This window comes from Pteronotus mesoamericanus, unplaced genomic scaffold (genome assembly GCF_021234165.1).
Source record: "Pteronotus mesoamericanus isolate MK-2021 breed Mesoamerican mustached bat unplaced genomic scaffold, CSHL_Meso_final contig_20, whole genome shotgun sequence".
Taxonomy (NCBI): Eukaryota; Metazoa; Chordata; class Mammalia; order Chiroptera; family Mormoopidae; genus Pteronotus; species Pteronotus mesoamericanus.
In genome coordinates this window covers 85,682,177-85,698,233 of record NW_026555085.1, presented here as the reverse complement: position 1 = coordinate 85,698,233, position 16,057 = coordinate 85,682,177, and the positions used below count along the sequence as shown (strand labels likewise).

Below are 16,057 nucleotides of genomic sequence, written 5' to 3'. Positions count from 1 at the left end.
ATACCTTATTTTCAGCTTTCATAAACTACAAAAATCTTATTTACTCCTCAGTTTTAAAAACTCTCTTGCTTTTTCATAATGAGATTTCCATAGGGTGTATAACACTTTTAATCAGCAGCCAATACAGTAATGTCTAGAAAATTTGAAATAGCGTACTTTAATTTAGGATAACTTTTTTAAAAGAATTTTAAAGAAGATTTTATTTATTTTTAGAGAGAGGAAGAGAGGGCGAGAAACATCAATGTGTGGTTGCATCTCATGCACCCTCTGCTGGGGACCTGGCCCGCAACCCAGGCATGTGCCCTGACTGGGAATTGAACCAGTGACCATTTGGTTCACAGGCTAGCCCTCAATCCACTGAGCCACACCAGCTAGGGCTAATTTAGGAAAACTGTTAAAATCATGAGCAAATCTCCAATACCTGAAAAACAATTACTAAGATACACTACTTGTCAAGAAGTTCATTTGTTAAAGAATAATCAACATGACAGTTTGACCGGACTTTTCCAAATCTAGTCCATGATTTATGGATTCCGAATTATAAAGCTGAGTTCTATGCTCAAGATACTTTAGATGAAAATAACGCATCTTGCAAGAAATTCCTACTAATTCTAAATTTATGTTCATTCAAAGGACACCTTTCTGTACAGGTTCATGGAATCCTAGGGCTCCAGATTGTCTAACTTATTACCCCTATGGCAGGAGTCCACAATTTCAGGTAAACATAAGGTGAAATTAGTTTTAAAGGGCCTGCTCTGACTCCGAATCCCTCTGTTTGTTTTTCTTATCTATTCTTAAACTGAACAAAACAGTACCGACACTGTTTTCTTCTCAAGCTCATTTTTGGTATGTGATGGAATTACGAATATTAAATATATGAAGGAACAGCAATACCCACAGCCCTCTGAAGAATGAGAATTTTTATGTGCCCTGGATGGGTTAGCAAAACTTGAGATGAACACAATTCATTGGCATAACCACCTAACGCTATGTACTTTGCCTTTTCCTTTATACAATTCTTCACAACTAAAGAATTTCTTCAGTGCATCTTCAAGTGATAAACTCAGGACTCCATGCCAGTTAAAGTACATCTATTATATAAGGTTTAGTGTCCTCTTATTTCTCAGTATCTATTATGACCCACAAGAACAACTCCTGACATTGTCTACCAATAAAATGTCAGTTTCCCACAGCCAGACCGATACAGACAGCCCCCCACGTCTTCGTCGCAGGCAATCCGCTGGCTTGGGGCGGCCCGCGGGAACCCACCTGGATCTGTGCTTCGGCGTCTCTCACAGAGACACTCAGGGAGCTGCCGGTGGAGCCCGAGCGGGGCCTCTTCTCCTGCCGCAGCAGCTCGGGGCCTGCACTGAAGGAGTGCCGCATCTGCCCTTGGTCTATCAAGTGCTGAGGACGCTGAAGCAGTGGGGATCCTTGGCCCCTCGTACCCAGAGGCTCTCCCTTCTTCTCCACTTTGACCTCTTTGGAGAACGTGGGCAAGTTATGCTGCTGTTTCCTCTTCTTGTATTCTGTCATCAGCTTTGAGATGGTTTTGTCGGCGGCCATGGTGTAGATTTTGTTACCTGCGTTCTCCCACCACTCCTTCTTCCTGCTGGGGTCCTTCTTCTCCACCTTGGGGCTTGGGGGCAGCATCAGTGTTTCCCCGCTGCCCGCCCGCAGGCTCAGGGGCTCGCCTACGTGGTCCCGTGTCTGGCTTCGGTCATCCTCGGAAGGCGTATCTTTCCCCGAGAACCCCCCGGTGGACGGGGTGGATGACTCGGACTGGAAGGAGGGAAGGATAAAGAATGGGTCGCTCTTGAAGATGGGCGCTTCCTCCATACTGTTTTCCAGGTCCAAGTGCATCTGGATGTAGTTGTTGCACAGCTCCATGCACAGCTTGTGAAGCCTCTTGACCAGCCACACCCAGTCTGCATTGCTGATGGGCTGGACACTTAAGGATGGCATCCGAGCCCTCCACTGCCTCTTCTCCTTGCCTCTCGGGGGGCTCACCTGGGCAGTCTCCTCAAAAATGTCTTCATCTTCTGATGAGCACTGCTGCGACGAATCTGTGCTTCTCTCATCGTCCTCAAAAAGGATTTTCTTCACCTGCTCGGCCGTGATGGTTTCTTGATTGGTGAGAACAGCACAGACCAGCGCGTGGAAGTAGATGTTAAAACTCATGGCAGACTGGCGGTAGAGGTTGGCAGCACCGCCGATGCCAGACACTTTCTTCAGCAGGCACTTTAGCCCAGGGCTGGTGTCAAACTCTCTGGCTGTCCTGTAGGAGTCCAGCAGCAGGTCAAATATGACGGCCAGGTTCTGCATGGAGATGTATCTGAGGAAGCCGGCCAGCTTGGTTTCTGGCACTTGGATCGCCTTCTCCTCTCCGGGAGAGGGGCCTTTGACAAACTCTTCTAACAAGATATCATATAAGTTCTGGAGTAACACTTGATGAGACAGCAAGCTCACCACAATTTCCCTGAAAGAAACACTTCAAATGAAAAGAAAGGGATTGATTAGTAGCCTTCTGCCTTGTATGAGATATTTTAAGTGCTATATTCAATTCACAATGACATATGCAAAATTACAAACTAAATTACTTGTATTTTAATGCCTTCCTTAAAAAGAGGCATTACACAATAACAATTTAAATAATAAAAAATGGAATTCCTGACACTTTTTAAAAGTCTAGGAGCTATATAATTGTTATGATACTGATTAGAAATTATCTATAAGTCTAAGGCAAGTAACAGGAGAGTTTTGTAACAACTGTTTTATATAATCACAATTTTGGGATAGGACACATTTTATTTCCTATTGTTATGAGTAATAAATTAACATATCAAATCAAAAAGTAACAATTTCTGTTGAGCTTTATTAATTTTAAGAGGATTTTTTTCTTAAACCCGAAGTTTTTAGCATTCTTACTCAAGTATAGCTTTCTAAGGGCCAAAATTATTTACCAGCATTAACTGTTAAGGCTTTAGATGCATATATGTAAAAGGTTCAGTGCTTCCAGCGTGCATCATGAAAGAGAGCCAAACATTTTTGTTCTATTTCTATGAAAAATGCCATTGGGATTCTAACAGAGATTGCACTGAATCTGTAGATCGCTTTCAATAATATGAACATGTTTACTCCTCCAATCCAAGAACATGGAGTATCTATTTTTTTGTGTCTTCTTCAATTTTTTTCAACAATATCTTGCAGTTTTCAGTGTACAGGACTTTTCACTGCCTTTGCTAAGTTTATTCCTATGTATTGTATTCTTTTTGTTGCTACTGTAAGCGGGATTGTTTATTTCATTTCTCTTTCTTATAGTTCTATATCAGTATGTAGAGGCACAACAGATTTCTGTATATTGATTCTGTGACCTGCAACTTTATTGCATGTTTATTATTTTTAAAAGTTTTTTTTTGATGGAGTCCTTCAAGTTTTCTGCATATAAAATCATGTCTGCAAATAGTGACAATTTTATTTTTTCTTTCTAATTTAGATGGCTTTTATTTCTCTTACTTGCTGAGCTCTGTGGCTAGACTTCCCAGTACTACGCTGAGTAGAGTGGTGAGGGGGGGCATCCGTGTCTTCTTCCTTATCTCACAGGAAAAGCTTCTAGTTTTGCACCATTGAGTACGATGGTACCTGTGGATTTGTTACTGTGTTAAGGTATTGTCTTTCTACACCCATTTTATTGAGAGTTTTTATAAAAGGATGTTGTAGCATATGAAATGCTTTTTCTGAATCTACTGAACAGATGATTTTTATCCTTCATTCTGTTAACATGGTGTGTCACATGATCTGTGGATGTTCAACCATCCTTGTGCATTCCTGAAACGAATCCTGCTTGATGGTGCTGTACGATCCTTTTAATGTATTGTTGTATTTGATTTGCTAGTAGTTTGTTAAGAATTTTTGCGTCTATGTTCATCAGAGATATTGGCATATAATTTTTTTTTTGATGCGTCATTACCTGGTTTTGGTATCAGGGTAATGTTGGCCTCATAAAATGAGTTAGGAAGCATTCCCTCCTCTTCAATTTTTTGGAAGAGTTTGAGAAGAATATGTTAAATCTTTTTTGAATATTTGGTAGAGTTCACCAGTGAAGCTATCTGGTCCTAGACTTTTGTTTTTTGGGAGATTTTGATTACTCTTTCAGTTTCCTTACTAGTGACTGGTTTATTCAGATTTTTATTTTTTCATGATTCACTTTAGGAAGTCTGTATGATTCTAAGAATTTATCCATTTCTTCTAGGTTGTCCAATTCGGTGGCATATAGCCTCATATTATTCTTTTATGATTCTTTGTATTTTTATGATATCGCTGTAACTATTCTCATTGCTGATTTTATTCGAGTCTTCTCACTTCCCTTGTGAGTCTAGCTGAAGGTTTGTCAATTTTATCTTTCCAAAAGCCCAGCTCTGCATTTCATTAATCTTTTCTATTGTTCTTTAGTCTCTCATTTATTTCTGCTGATATTTTTTCTTTCCTTCTACACATTTTGGGCTTGCTTTATTCTTCTTTTTCTAGTTATTTAAGGTGAAGTGCTAGACTGTTTTGAGAATTTTCTCGTTTCTTAAGGTAGATCTGTATTGCTATAAACCTCCTTCGTAGTACCACTTTTGCTGCATCCCAAAGATTTTGATATGTTGCATTTTCATTTGTCTCTATGTATCTTTTGCTTTCTTCTTTTATTTCTCAGTGATCCAATAGTTTTCAGTAGCATCTTGTTTAATATCCAAATATTTGTGATTTTTCCAGCTTTCTTATTGTAGTTGATTTCAAGTTTCGTACCCTGGTCTGAAATGATGCTTGACATAATTTTAATTTTTTTAATTTGCTATCTGGATGATCTATCCACTGGTGTGTTAAAGTATCCTACTATTGGGTTGGCCAAAAAGTCCATTACATTTTTTCTGTATGATGGCTATAGTAGTGTTTAGTTGTCTTTAACGTCACTTGAAATAATTTTGTTAGATTGTATTGTGGCAGCTGTTAAATTAGTGTGCATTAAAAAAAACTTACCAAATTGGTGAATTTTTATGCAGCCATTTTAATATTGAAGATGGAAGAAGATATGCAACATTTTTGGCATATTATGCTTTATTATTTCAAGAAAAGTAAAAATACAGCTGAAATAAAAAAAAAATAAAGATTTGTGCAGCATATGGAGAAGGAGCTGAGACTGACTGTGTCAAAAGTGGTTTGTGAAGTTTCGTGGTACTACTGACATTTTGGCCAAATAAGTTTTTGCTGCAGGGCTGTCTCATGCATCCGAAGATGTTTGGCAGCACCCCTGGCCTCCACCCACTAGAAGCCAATAGTGGAAGACAGCCGCCGTACTCGGATATCCAAGTTGGTAAAGTTATTGGTAAAAATGAAAAATGTGTCTTTTATTTGATGGAAAAAATGAAATGGACTTTTGGCCAACCTAATAGTTGGGTCTTGTTTTATAACCCTACTCTGTGCCTTCTGATTGGTGAATTCAGTCCATTTACATTTAGGGTGATTATGTTAGGACTTACTACTGGCATTTTATCTTTTGTTTTTTTTTGATTGCTCTGTATCTCCATTGTTTTTCTCTTGTTTCTATTTTAGTTTAATGGTAAGTTTCTATATGGATTTTCTGTTTCTTCTTAATGTTTCATATCACAGTTCCATATTTTGTTCTGTGATCACCATGAGGTTTGTATAAAATATAGGTAAAATAGTACTTTTTCTTCCGATAGAATGTTATCTTTGTTTGCCTATACAGCTTCCCTCCTCCTACTCTTCCCCTTCTATGTTTTTGTTGTCACACTATGCCTTTTTATGTTGGGTGTTCATCACCAAACTGTAGGAACTATGATTATTTTTTATGCTCTTTCCTCTTTAACTTTTGTGTTATAATTAAGTGCTTAACACCCTATTCTGAAGTAGAGGGGCAATTTTCTGCTTCTCTCTGCCACTTCACTCAAAGTTTTCTGTACTTTTGTCTTTTTGTTTCAGGTAGAAGGGCTCCCCCAGCATTTCTGGTACAGTAGGTCCTGTGGTGCCCAATCCCCTCAGCTTTTGTTGGTCTGGGAAAGCCTTTATTTCTTGTCATATTTGAAGGATAACTTTGCTGGATAGAGCATTCTTGGCTGGTGGTTTCTGCCTTTCAATATTGTGAATATATCACTCCTTCTCTCCTCGCCTGTAGAGTTTCTGCTGACATATCTAATGACAGCCTGACGGGGTTTCCTTTATAGATGACTGTGGTTTTCCAGCTGGCCGCCTTGGGAATTCTCTTTATCACTGACTTCTGACAGTATTAATGTAAGATATGTCTTAGAGAAGGTCTTGTTGCTTTAGATAATTAGGTGTGTTTTTTTTGCTAGTTTCTTGCCCTTGTATGTTCTCCAAGTCGGCTTCTGTCCTCTCCTCTAATTCTAGGACGCCCATTACCCTTACGTTGTCCTTTCTAGCACAGGTAGTTCTCATACAGTTCTTTCATTTTCAAAAAACCTTACTCTTCTTTCCTTTTCTACCTGAATCATGCCTAGATTTTTGCCTCTGAGCTTGCTAATTCTCTTCCACATGGGCACGTTCTTCGTCTCATTTATTGGGTTCTTCAGCTCCAGAATTTGTTTGGTTCTTTTCCAGAGTGTTAGTTTCTTTGGTAAGATACTCCTCTTCATTAATTTTATTCCTGAGCTCACTGAACTGACTGCCATTTTAAATTCTCTATCCTTGAGGTCACCTTCTTCTATGACTTTGGTTTCTGGAAACTTGGTCTTTTCTCTTGGGGCTACTCATGCTACCTTGGTTGTTCCTCTGTATTTGAAGTAGTGAACGTCTTTCTTATTTAGGTACTTTTCGATTTTAACAGTTGAGCAGGTTAAAATGCCGTTGTGGGAGCCATCACCCATGTCACCAGGGTGAGGGAGACCCTCACTGTGTTCAGGTCGCTGGGGTCCCTGGGCATCACTGCGGCGAGGGGACGAGGCAGGTCGGGGGAGCAGCGGGCTCCCAAGCCCGTTGTACAACTACCTGTTTCTCTACAGCTACTGGTGCTGCTGGGCCATGGCCTGGAGGTGGTAGATATGTCTTCAGTGCTGCCCCTGGTCTCCCTGGAGCTGCGAGCACCACAGTGGGAAAGGAGCTGGATTCTCAGATGCTGACCCTCTTGCCCTGAGCTGAGCTGTGGGGGCCGCACCCTACCTCCTCCACTGCTTTTGCTGGGGCAGCGGGGCTCAGCGGCAGTGGCCAGGGCTGCGGGGCCATCCCTGTCTGTCCCCCGTTATGCCTCCTCTCATCGTTCCAATCGCCCGTATTCAGAGGTCCTGATGTGTGGCTCCCTCAGGCACCCTCGTATGTTGAGCAGAGGTGCCTTTGTTGGGTTATAGATGTCCCACCAGTTGTAGATTGGAAAAGAGACACGAAGGGGTAGTGTCACGCTATCATGACACCAGTGTCCCTGAAAAAGTTCTTTTCAGCCAGCAGGAAAGAACAAAAATCCTTCCCTACATTGAAAGGCAGTAGTTCTCTGGGGGGAAAGAGTATGCTCAACAAAAAGGGAATGAGGAGGTAGCAAAGAACTGTCATTCACAAACCATAAGCCTTTCTTACACACCACTTAAGGAACTTTATTATTTTGTGTGTAAGATATACATAAGAAAGTTACTATTTTAACCAATTTAAAAAGTACAAAAGCCATGCTGGGCAACTGTTGCCACTCTCTATTTCTAATACTTTTTTCATCATCCCAAACAGAACCTCTATTCCCACTAAATAATGAACTCTCCTCCTCCTCCCTCCTCAGCTCCTACATAACTCATTTTTGGAGAGTTACCTAAGGTATTAGGAACCCTGAATGTGCATTATTCTGAAGCAGAGGGCTCTCAAAGGCACCAGGTCGGTCTAGGGCTTCCTGTGCACAACTCGAGGAGCCTAACTACAAAGGCAAATCCTTCTGCTCCCTTGTCTGTCTTCCCCACACACTTCAAAGTTCTCATGGGCTGGGAAAAAGTCTGGGGACAGTGGCGCTAAGTCTCAAAAAACCCCCAAACACCAAGTAACAAAATATTGGTTCTCTGTGCAGGCGCCTGAACAGGCCACCGCCTGGAGGAGATGCTGTCCTTGAGGACTGGCTCTGTCACACCATTGCCATCCCCTCTCCCCGGGCAGCCCGCACTCCTGACGCAGGAGCCGCGACCAGAGGGGTGAGTTCGGCCTGTCCTCTGCAGGAGTGACCACCACAGCCCCAGGATGTGTCCCGTTACCGTCCCTGAGGGATGGAAAGCCCTGGGCCGGCAAACATTTAAAAAGAGGGCTGACGCAAGGCCGTGAAAAGTGGAACCACCTTTATCAAGCAAGAAATTCCCTTTGATGGTTTAGGATGTAAAATGGCTAACTGTGCCTGTGAAAAAGGACAGAAAATCCTCTTATTTTAGGTTCAAGATAAATGATGCAGTAATAAGAAAGCAGTGGACAGAGAAGCAGTGGTGAAAAGGTCAAAATTTCAGAAAGACAGACAAAAAGTGAAATAACCGTTTATAGATATGCAACTCTTAAGATCTGAAGCGAACAAAAATCCACAGATAATTTTTCAATTTGCGGCACCTGAATGGCTTCAACCTTGTTCTCAGGACACCCTTTAAGAAGGGGGCTGTGAAGTGTGGAAGCTTACACCTTCCCTTTCTGCTTCTGATGCAAAGTGCAAAGGGAAGTGAGTCTCCAGACTGGATAATTGAGCTGTGTAAGAAGTGGCTGACTTTTCAATAAACATTGTAAATATGTTTTCTCTATGATGATTTTCTTAATAATATTCCCTTTAGCTTACTTTGTTGTAAGAATACATATACAAAATATGTGTTAATCAACTGTTTATATCATCAGTAAAGCTTCTGGTCAACAGCAAGCTATAAGTAGTTTAGTTTTAGGGGAGTCAAATGTGGATTTTTGACTATGTGGGAGGTTGGCACTCTTAACCCGTGTTGTTCAAGGGTTGATGGTACAACCTAAAGCTCCATTAAGATTATGTGAATTGTGTAAAGCTTGGGTTATCAATGTCAAACTGACTTAAAGAGAAATCTAGGTTTTGTTTTTAAGAGTTGCAATCTGGATTTAATTTCATTTTTTTTTTTTTTTTGGTCCATGGGTGATTTCAATGTGGACCTTTGAGGATGTAGCTGACCAGCATATACAAACTTTTCTTAGGTCTAACTCATCTTTTACTGCATCCTATGAGGACTTCGCTGCATCAAATCCAAGAATGCAAAATACTTTATGTTAGGGAATGCTTTAGGCACAACAGCTTCTACTAAAAAATTTAGTGTTTGTGTCTATGTGCTTTACTTTATTTCATTGCGGGGCTGAGTATCCATTAAAAGTACCAAATAAACTGATGAACCATGTTGATAAATTTTAAATCTTAATGTTTTAAAACTATTAAGCAAATAGCATAGAAATCTTAGCATATTTTCTTGTTTTATTTAATAATGTGAATTCCGTCTATTACTCCTGTCCCCCATTTTTACTTCAAAAACTATTTTCAGCAAGAATAATGGGCTGGAAGGGAGCTAGAAATAAAAAAAAAAAAGAAAAAGAAAACAGGTAGAAAAAATTGAAAGTCTGAAACAGATCAATGCTTCAAAGATATGAGAAGGAGTATACAATATTTGGTGCTCAAAATAGATAAAAACGGATCAACACCTACAAAAATGAGTGACTGGCAGTAGAGGGACACAAGGCATAGAATTAGGGGGAGCACGTGGGATATTGGAAAAGTTCTATTTCTGAAGGTAGGCAACAAGTTCATGGTTATTTTAGTTTTTATTTATTCTTTATAACTTTTGACCTTCCATATATTCTTTTTTATGTACCACACACTTGACTAAAAAAATTGTACCTGGAAATTTCACTGAAATGGCTATATTCATTAAACCATTATAACTTTTGGAAAAATCACATATTCTCCCTAAAATGGAAATAGTTTGGATTCTGGCTCCACCCCTTCCCAGTCGTGTGTCCCTGGGGAAGTGGATCAGCCTCTCTGAACGTTTCCTCACAGATAAACGGGAATGGAAATATCTAGTCACTGTACTTCACATATTATGCTCAAATACTTATCATCATTACAGCACATTTGTTGGATGTTTAAACAAGAAAAACTTCAGTCACTGCCTTCATCTTCAAGAACAGGAGTTTTTAGGCAGGATGACAGTATAGACACATCTTGTTTTACTGAACTTCACAGATGTGATTTTTAACAATTGAAGGCAAGACCCTCCACCAGCAAAAAAAAAAAAAAAAAAAAAAAAAAAAAATTATGCCTTGCCTTGTTGTGCTACTTGCTTTACTGACATGGTGATCTGGAGCCGAACCTACAGTATTCCTGAGGTCTGCCTGTATTGACAAAAGACAGGTTTCTTGTGGCAGAGCACAGATCTTTTTTGTCTCCTGACAGCTGTTTTGTTCATAAGAACTTTATGTATATCTCACTGATACAATACGAATCACATCTCAAAGTACAATTATTAAAAAAAAAAAAGCTTACCACATGTATAATGCTATGGACACACTAAGCGGTAGCCCTAACCCACAGTACCTCAGAATGTTACTATCCTCGGAGAAAGGTCTCTAAAGAAATAATTAGATCAAGAAGAGGTCATTAGGGTGACCCTAATCCAATATGACTGGTATCCCTATAAAAAAGAGAAGTTGAGGACACAGACAAGTACAGAGGAAAGGCCATGAGAAAACACAGGCGGGAACCCCCCACCTGGAAACCTGGAAGAACCAACCCGGCAACACTTCGCTCTCTGACTTCCGGCCTCTAGAGCTGTGAGAAAAGACATTTCTGTTGTTTAAGCCACCCAGTCTCTGGTACATTTTGTGGCAGCCCTACAAACGAATACATCTGAAATGTGGGAAATATGGTTAAAAGACTAACAATTTCTTATGAAAACTATTACTAAATGATTCTGCAAAAATTCTGATTTTCTTAGAGAAAGCTTGGACTACGATGAGCAAAAACTGGGAATAAGCGGACTCTCCTGTTTGTAAGCGCCCTGCAGATGGAAGCTTCGCTCTTACCTCTTCTTGGTGTGTCCGTTTGGCTTTTCATCAGGAGGCAGTTCAATGATGAGCTGACAGGACTGAGCATGATCGAAGTTGTTCGGGGTCTTTGGTGAGCACTGGGTGTCCAACATAAACACCTGCATGGGCACACAGAGGTACAGCTCAGAGCTCCTGCCGTCCCCGACCTGACCCTAAGGTTTGCTGGGTGCCTGGGGCAAGTTGCTTACTGTCTCTACTCATTTTCTCATCTATAGGATGAGATTCCTATAACAGTTCCCTTCTTTGTATATTTGTCAAGAGACTTAAACGAATGATTTATGTATTGCGTAGGCAAAGCATTAGAACAGAAGAGCAAATATTCAGTAAATGTCAGCTGCTGACACTGCTAATACCACTACTTCGAGCACGTGATACAGCATTGCACTCCAAAGAGCAGGCCCTGATATTTAATATTAATTAGAAGTAAATAAAGAGGGGCTAGGTTTGTACAAAAATTCTGATTGTGACATACAAAAAAAAAGTAGTTGATCAGGACTTCTCCCACTGTCTCGAGAGCAAATGGGGGGCATCACGAGTCCCGAGAGGAGGAGGGACTAAGAAAAGAGTGACCACTTCCTGGATTCTGATCCAAATGACTCTGTTGCACGTGGCTTAGCCTACATTCACTACTTCCCTTTGAAAACAGGAGGATTTGCAAGGAACTTTGTCTTTCCAAATTTTGTAAGAATTATCAGATTATTGAATAGTGGGTTATGTGAAGAGCAAAAATAGGAGGAAGGTTTGCGACTGCGGAAGAAAGAGAAATATTAAGATGTGGAAGATTCGCTAAACGGTCTCTGCTGTTCTCCATTAATGATCTATTGCAGAACAGTATTCCACTCACATTTTCTCACTCTCACTGTGTGGTGGGATGTGGTTGAAAGACTGCTGCATGCTCATGGGAACATTCTTTATCTAGCCAGGTGTAATAGTTTCTTTTTAGAGAAGCCACCCCCTTGGAGGACCGCCCCTTTGGCTTCTCTATTATTATCATTCCTAGCCAGATATATTATAATGTTTGACATGTGCCAGAAGAAAAAGCACAGGGTGAAACCTACATGGGTAAGTATATTTTAATTTTACTGATCAGCTATATTCAACTCAAATTTTTTAAGAAACTTGTCAATGTTAAGTTCTGTACTCTGGGAGAAAAGAAAAATATCAAATAAGTTTGTCATCCTTAGGCATTCATAATCTAGCAGTAACAATAACATGTAAGCAAATACTCATACGTAGCCCAAAAACCAAGCTAGGTATGAAGTGCATGGGCAAGTGGAAAAAGGACTTGATTTGATCTGAGCTCTGGAGGATGCAGCAAACAAGCGATGGTGGGGAGAACCATAATGCTGTCGATTGGGGTCAAGTCATTTCTGGCAAGAGGTCGGAGGCAGGGGGTACAGGCCCCTCGGGGAATGAAAGGCAGCTTGCTGATAGAGGACCTTCAGCAGGGGCTCCCAGCAGCACGCCAAGCTTCTAGAGCCCCTGGGATCAAAAGCCCTTACCTGCTGAGCCATGGCTCGGATGCGCCAGTACTCGGCCTCGGCACTGGGGGAGGAGGAGGGGGCCGCCACCCTCACCTGGCAGCCTTCCCCGCTGAAGCTCTCAGTGCCGCTGTGGAAGCAGCCCAGCAGATCCTGCGGAGAAACAGCAGTTGTCCACCGGGTGCGCCTGGGGTTGTGGCTCCAGGCTCTACCTTGAGTCTGACAATGTCACTGTGTCTGGGACAGAAACACTGACCCAACTGCTGTTTTCTCACCCTCTGCAAGATTTCAGGTGAGACCGCCTGCTACGAGGAGGAAGGCGGAATCCAGGTGGCCAACCTGACGGGCCCCGGGGAGCTGAGGAAGACTGGGCCCTGCTCGCGCACCGAGCACTTTACCTTCACGGGCTTGAGTGTGGCGGAGAACGCGTCCTGCAGGGCACAGCAGGCCAGCCTCCACATCTCTTCTGTGAACACAGGGCCCGCCGTCACGAGGACGTACCTGCCAGAAGAAACGAGACGTCTTAAAGCCATACATTTTACTGCCACACAACGTAGACCCTCACAGATGCGTACACACTTTTATTCCAATTTCCTTACAAGTCTTGCTGTCTCGCACCATTCTTGCCCTCGGGCCATCTGGTATTTCATTGTCATACCACTACGTCCTAAACCATTTTAATGTAAAAATGTCATCAGGTCAATGTTTAAATTTAGGCTTGCATGCAAGACTGTATATACTCTGTATTAATTTTTCCATTCTAGCCCCCGTTGTCCACAACTCCTCTACAGATAACAAACAAAACAATAAACCCCCCTTCTGTCACTTGTAATTCTTATCTCCATGTATTCATGTTCTTCTCCTGCTTGGAAAGTCCCCACCTGTCTAAAGGTTACCTTGGGAGACCGGATCGAGTGTCATTACTACCAAAAGCCCTGCTGGCCACCCTACTCCCCCGCTGTCCCTTCCTGGCATTCACAGTTACTCCTTCCTGTTGTGATTTTTCACAAGACTCTGGTATGTCCTTTAGAATAGGCTATCTGCTCCTTGATGGTGGGGACCTTGGCGTCTCTCCCTCCCTGTGCTGCGGAGTACCATGTGAAATGTCTACCCAGTAAGCATTTGCCAAGTGAACACCGAAATGAAGAAATACTATGAGCACATAGTCATTTTCATTTTTAAAAGATCTGAAGAGTAAATCGTTATCACAAAAGGTAATTTAACTCCTTTGGATTTTAGAGTAACAACTCCAATTTCATAGAGAGCCAAGAAACCTTCTCACCTAATACAGGAGCAGCCCACTCTGGAGATGGTTTCCGTGGGCTTGGCCACGCAGGCGACCAGCAGCTCAAAGAGGTCCTTCAGCATGGTGTTGATCATGCTCTCATACCGGATGTCTACAGGGAGAAGCAAAGCAAGGTTTCACGCCTCGCTACTATACACGAATGGCTGGAAATGGCAACTATAGCAAAAGAGGAAAGTCTGAGCGATTAAAAAAAATAACCGAGTGATAAACTACGTATACCCACTTTTGACATATCAAGATGATATATGTGGTTCACTTTACATGTTGATGTACATTTTTCAAAGTTAAGTATATAATTTATCTATGTAGAATAGAACATGATATTATGTAGCCTGAAAACAGCTAGTAAAAAGTTGAAATTCTTATAAAAAGGGGGGAAAAACAACATACTTCCTATACTGCTGATAGTGGAATTAAATTGGATTAAATGCTGTTGGAAAACAAAACAAAACAAAAATCTCTCTTGTTCTACCACTGCCTAAGCCTTTTCAGCCTGGCTTCAGTCTTCACACTACCGCCAGGCTAAAGAAAATGAGACTTCCAAAAATCACATTCTGTTCGCCCAATTCAAGGAATACATTAGTTTTCTTTTCCTCAAAGTCCTTGTGATGTCACAGAAGAAAATTTCGGTAGAATCCTCAAGGGTCCCAGGCCACACGAAGCAATGACCTGGCCAGGAACACCTACCCCTAGGGACATAGTTATTGCTTACATGTGGAAACACCCAATTCTTTTCTCAGTTAGGTTTCCTGGAGCCTCTCCGCTCTCCTCCCTCAGCCCCTAAATCATTTTACTAAGCTTAGTAGAGACAGTATTTCTTATCTCTGCTTTTTGGCTCTCACTTGGGGTCAAGTTCTCATTAACTTCGCTAACCCCTCCAACAAGGGAGCCTCTCACCTCCCCCTTCCTTTACAGTTCTCTGTGCCTTTCCCTTTTGTTTGCAACCTCGAGCTAGCTGCAGTGTTTCTTCTGCTTTCCAATTTCCAGATGTTCCCATAGCAAGAATCATGAGCATGAGTCTGCATTTCACAAATGTTGCTCCACTGGCACCAGAATGGTCGTATTTCCCCAGTGTCTGGCTTCAACATACTGTCCACTCCATGCTTTCAAATCTTTTTTTCAGAGTACCACAGATATTAAATGAAACTTCCCTTCACCCCTAACCTGTTAATCAACTTCTTGCTCATAATGCCAGCCTTTTCTAAAATGCTGCCTCTTCGGTCTAGCGCCCCCAGATGAAGCAGGACAATGGGATACACCCCTCCCTCACCCCCACACCATGGGGCTATTCTTTTTACATTTATTATATAATTGAATTTGCTTCCCCTTTCCTAATGCACAGATATCCTAGACCATATCAGGTTTTTTATTTTTGGCTGCATATGTATTTTAAATGTTCTGTTTGATCATTGTGTACAGGACATCCGTACCAATTTTCTTTTTGACACACTACTATTAGAAGGCTGGTGTTGACCATGTAATTCTATTTTAATAATTCCCAGGACAAAAATCAGGCACTGGTGTGCATCAGGGATTTACTAAACACTTTTAGACAGTGTCACTCCTACTAAAGAAATATTCCACGCCAACTGCTTGGGCACTACAGATACCTGAGTGTATAAAGCTTTGGATGTGCTCCACCACCAGCTCACAGGACAGACCAATGGCATGCTTGAAGTTAGCGGAGGCCACATCCCAGTAAGAATGGTCTTTATGGCTACGACGGAGCCAGAGGGACATCACAGGGAGGAGAAGGTGAACAACTGCATAGATACCAAACCCTGGTCCTGAAAAAGAAAAGTCAGCATCAGAATTGTGATCTCAGCAATTCTCCTGAGACACCAGGGAAGCTCTTTATCTCTTGGCATTGCTTAATCTCTTTTGAAGCCCAGTGGTAAGTTGTTTTCCCTTGCACCTTCTCAGAGAACAGGGCACTCTCTGTTCTCTGAGAAGGTGCAAGGGAAAACAACTTACCACTGATGGAGGGATATAGGTCTCCGACGGTATTTTTCTTTTTTGTTTCTGCATGATTTTAGTTATGCCAGCACTACATGCATGCATTCATAAAAATTCAAATAGTAATAATAAAGCTTAAGTATCTTGATCAACTACTTAGTTGCCAGATGTAAACATACTGATACATATATGCACGTAAGAAAATACCCTTAAAATGTAAGTATATATATTTAAA

The 16,057-nt window shown here is 41.5% G+C and overlaps 1 protein-coding gene across 1 annotated transcript in view; it reads right to left on the bottom strand.

Moving 5' to 3' along the window:
- The window catches only part of ARFGEF3 (ARFGEF family member 3), a 160,253-nt gene that overhangs the window by 7,091 nt on the left and 137,105 nt on the right, over nt 1-16,057 (bottom strand). The window contains exons 28-33 of the mRNA XM_054570026.1: nt 15,477-15,653; nt 13,843-13,957; nt 12,959-13,061; nt 12,582-12,713; nt 11,056-11,177; nt 1,270-2,491 (exon numbers count right to left, since the gene is read on the bottom strand). Of these exons, the coding sequence (XP_054426001.1) occupies nt 1,270-2,491; nt 11,056-11,177; nt 12,582-12,713; nt 12,959-13,061; nt 13,843-13,957; nt 15,477-15,653 (1,871 nt within the window). The remainder of the gene's footprint in view (nt 1-1,269; nt 2,492-11,055; nt 11,178-12,581; nt 12,714-12,958; nt 13,062-13,842; nt 13,958-15,476; nt 15,654-16,057) is intronic.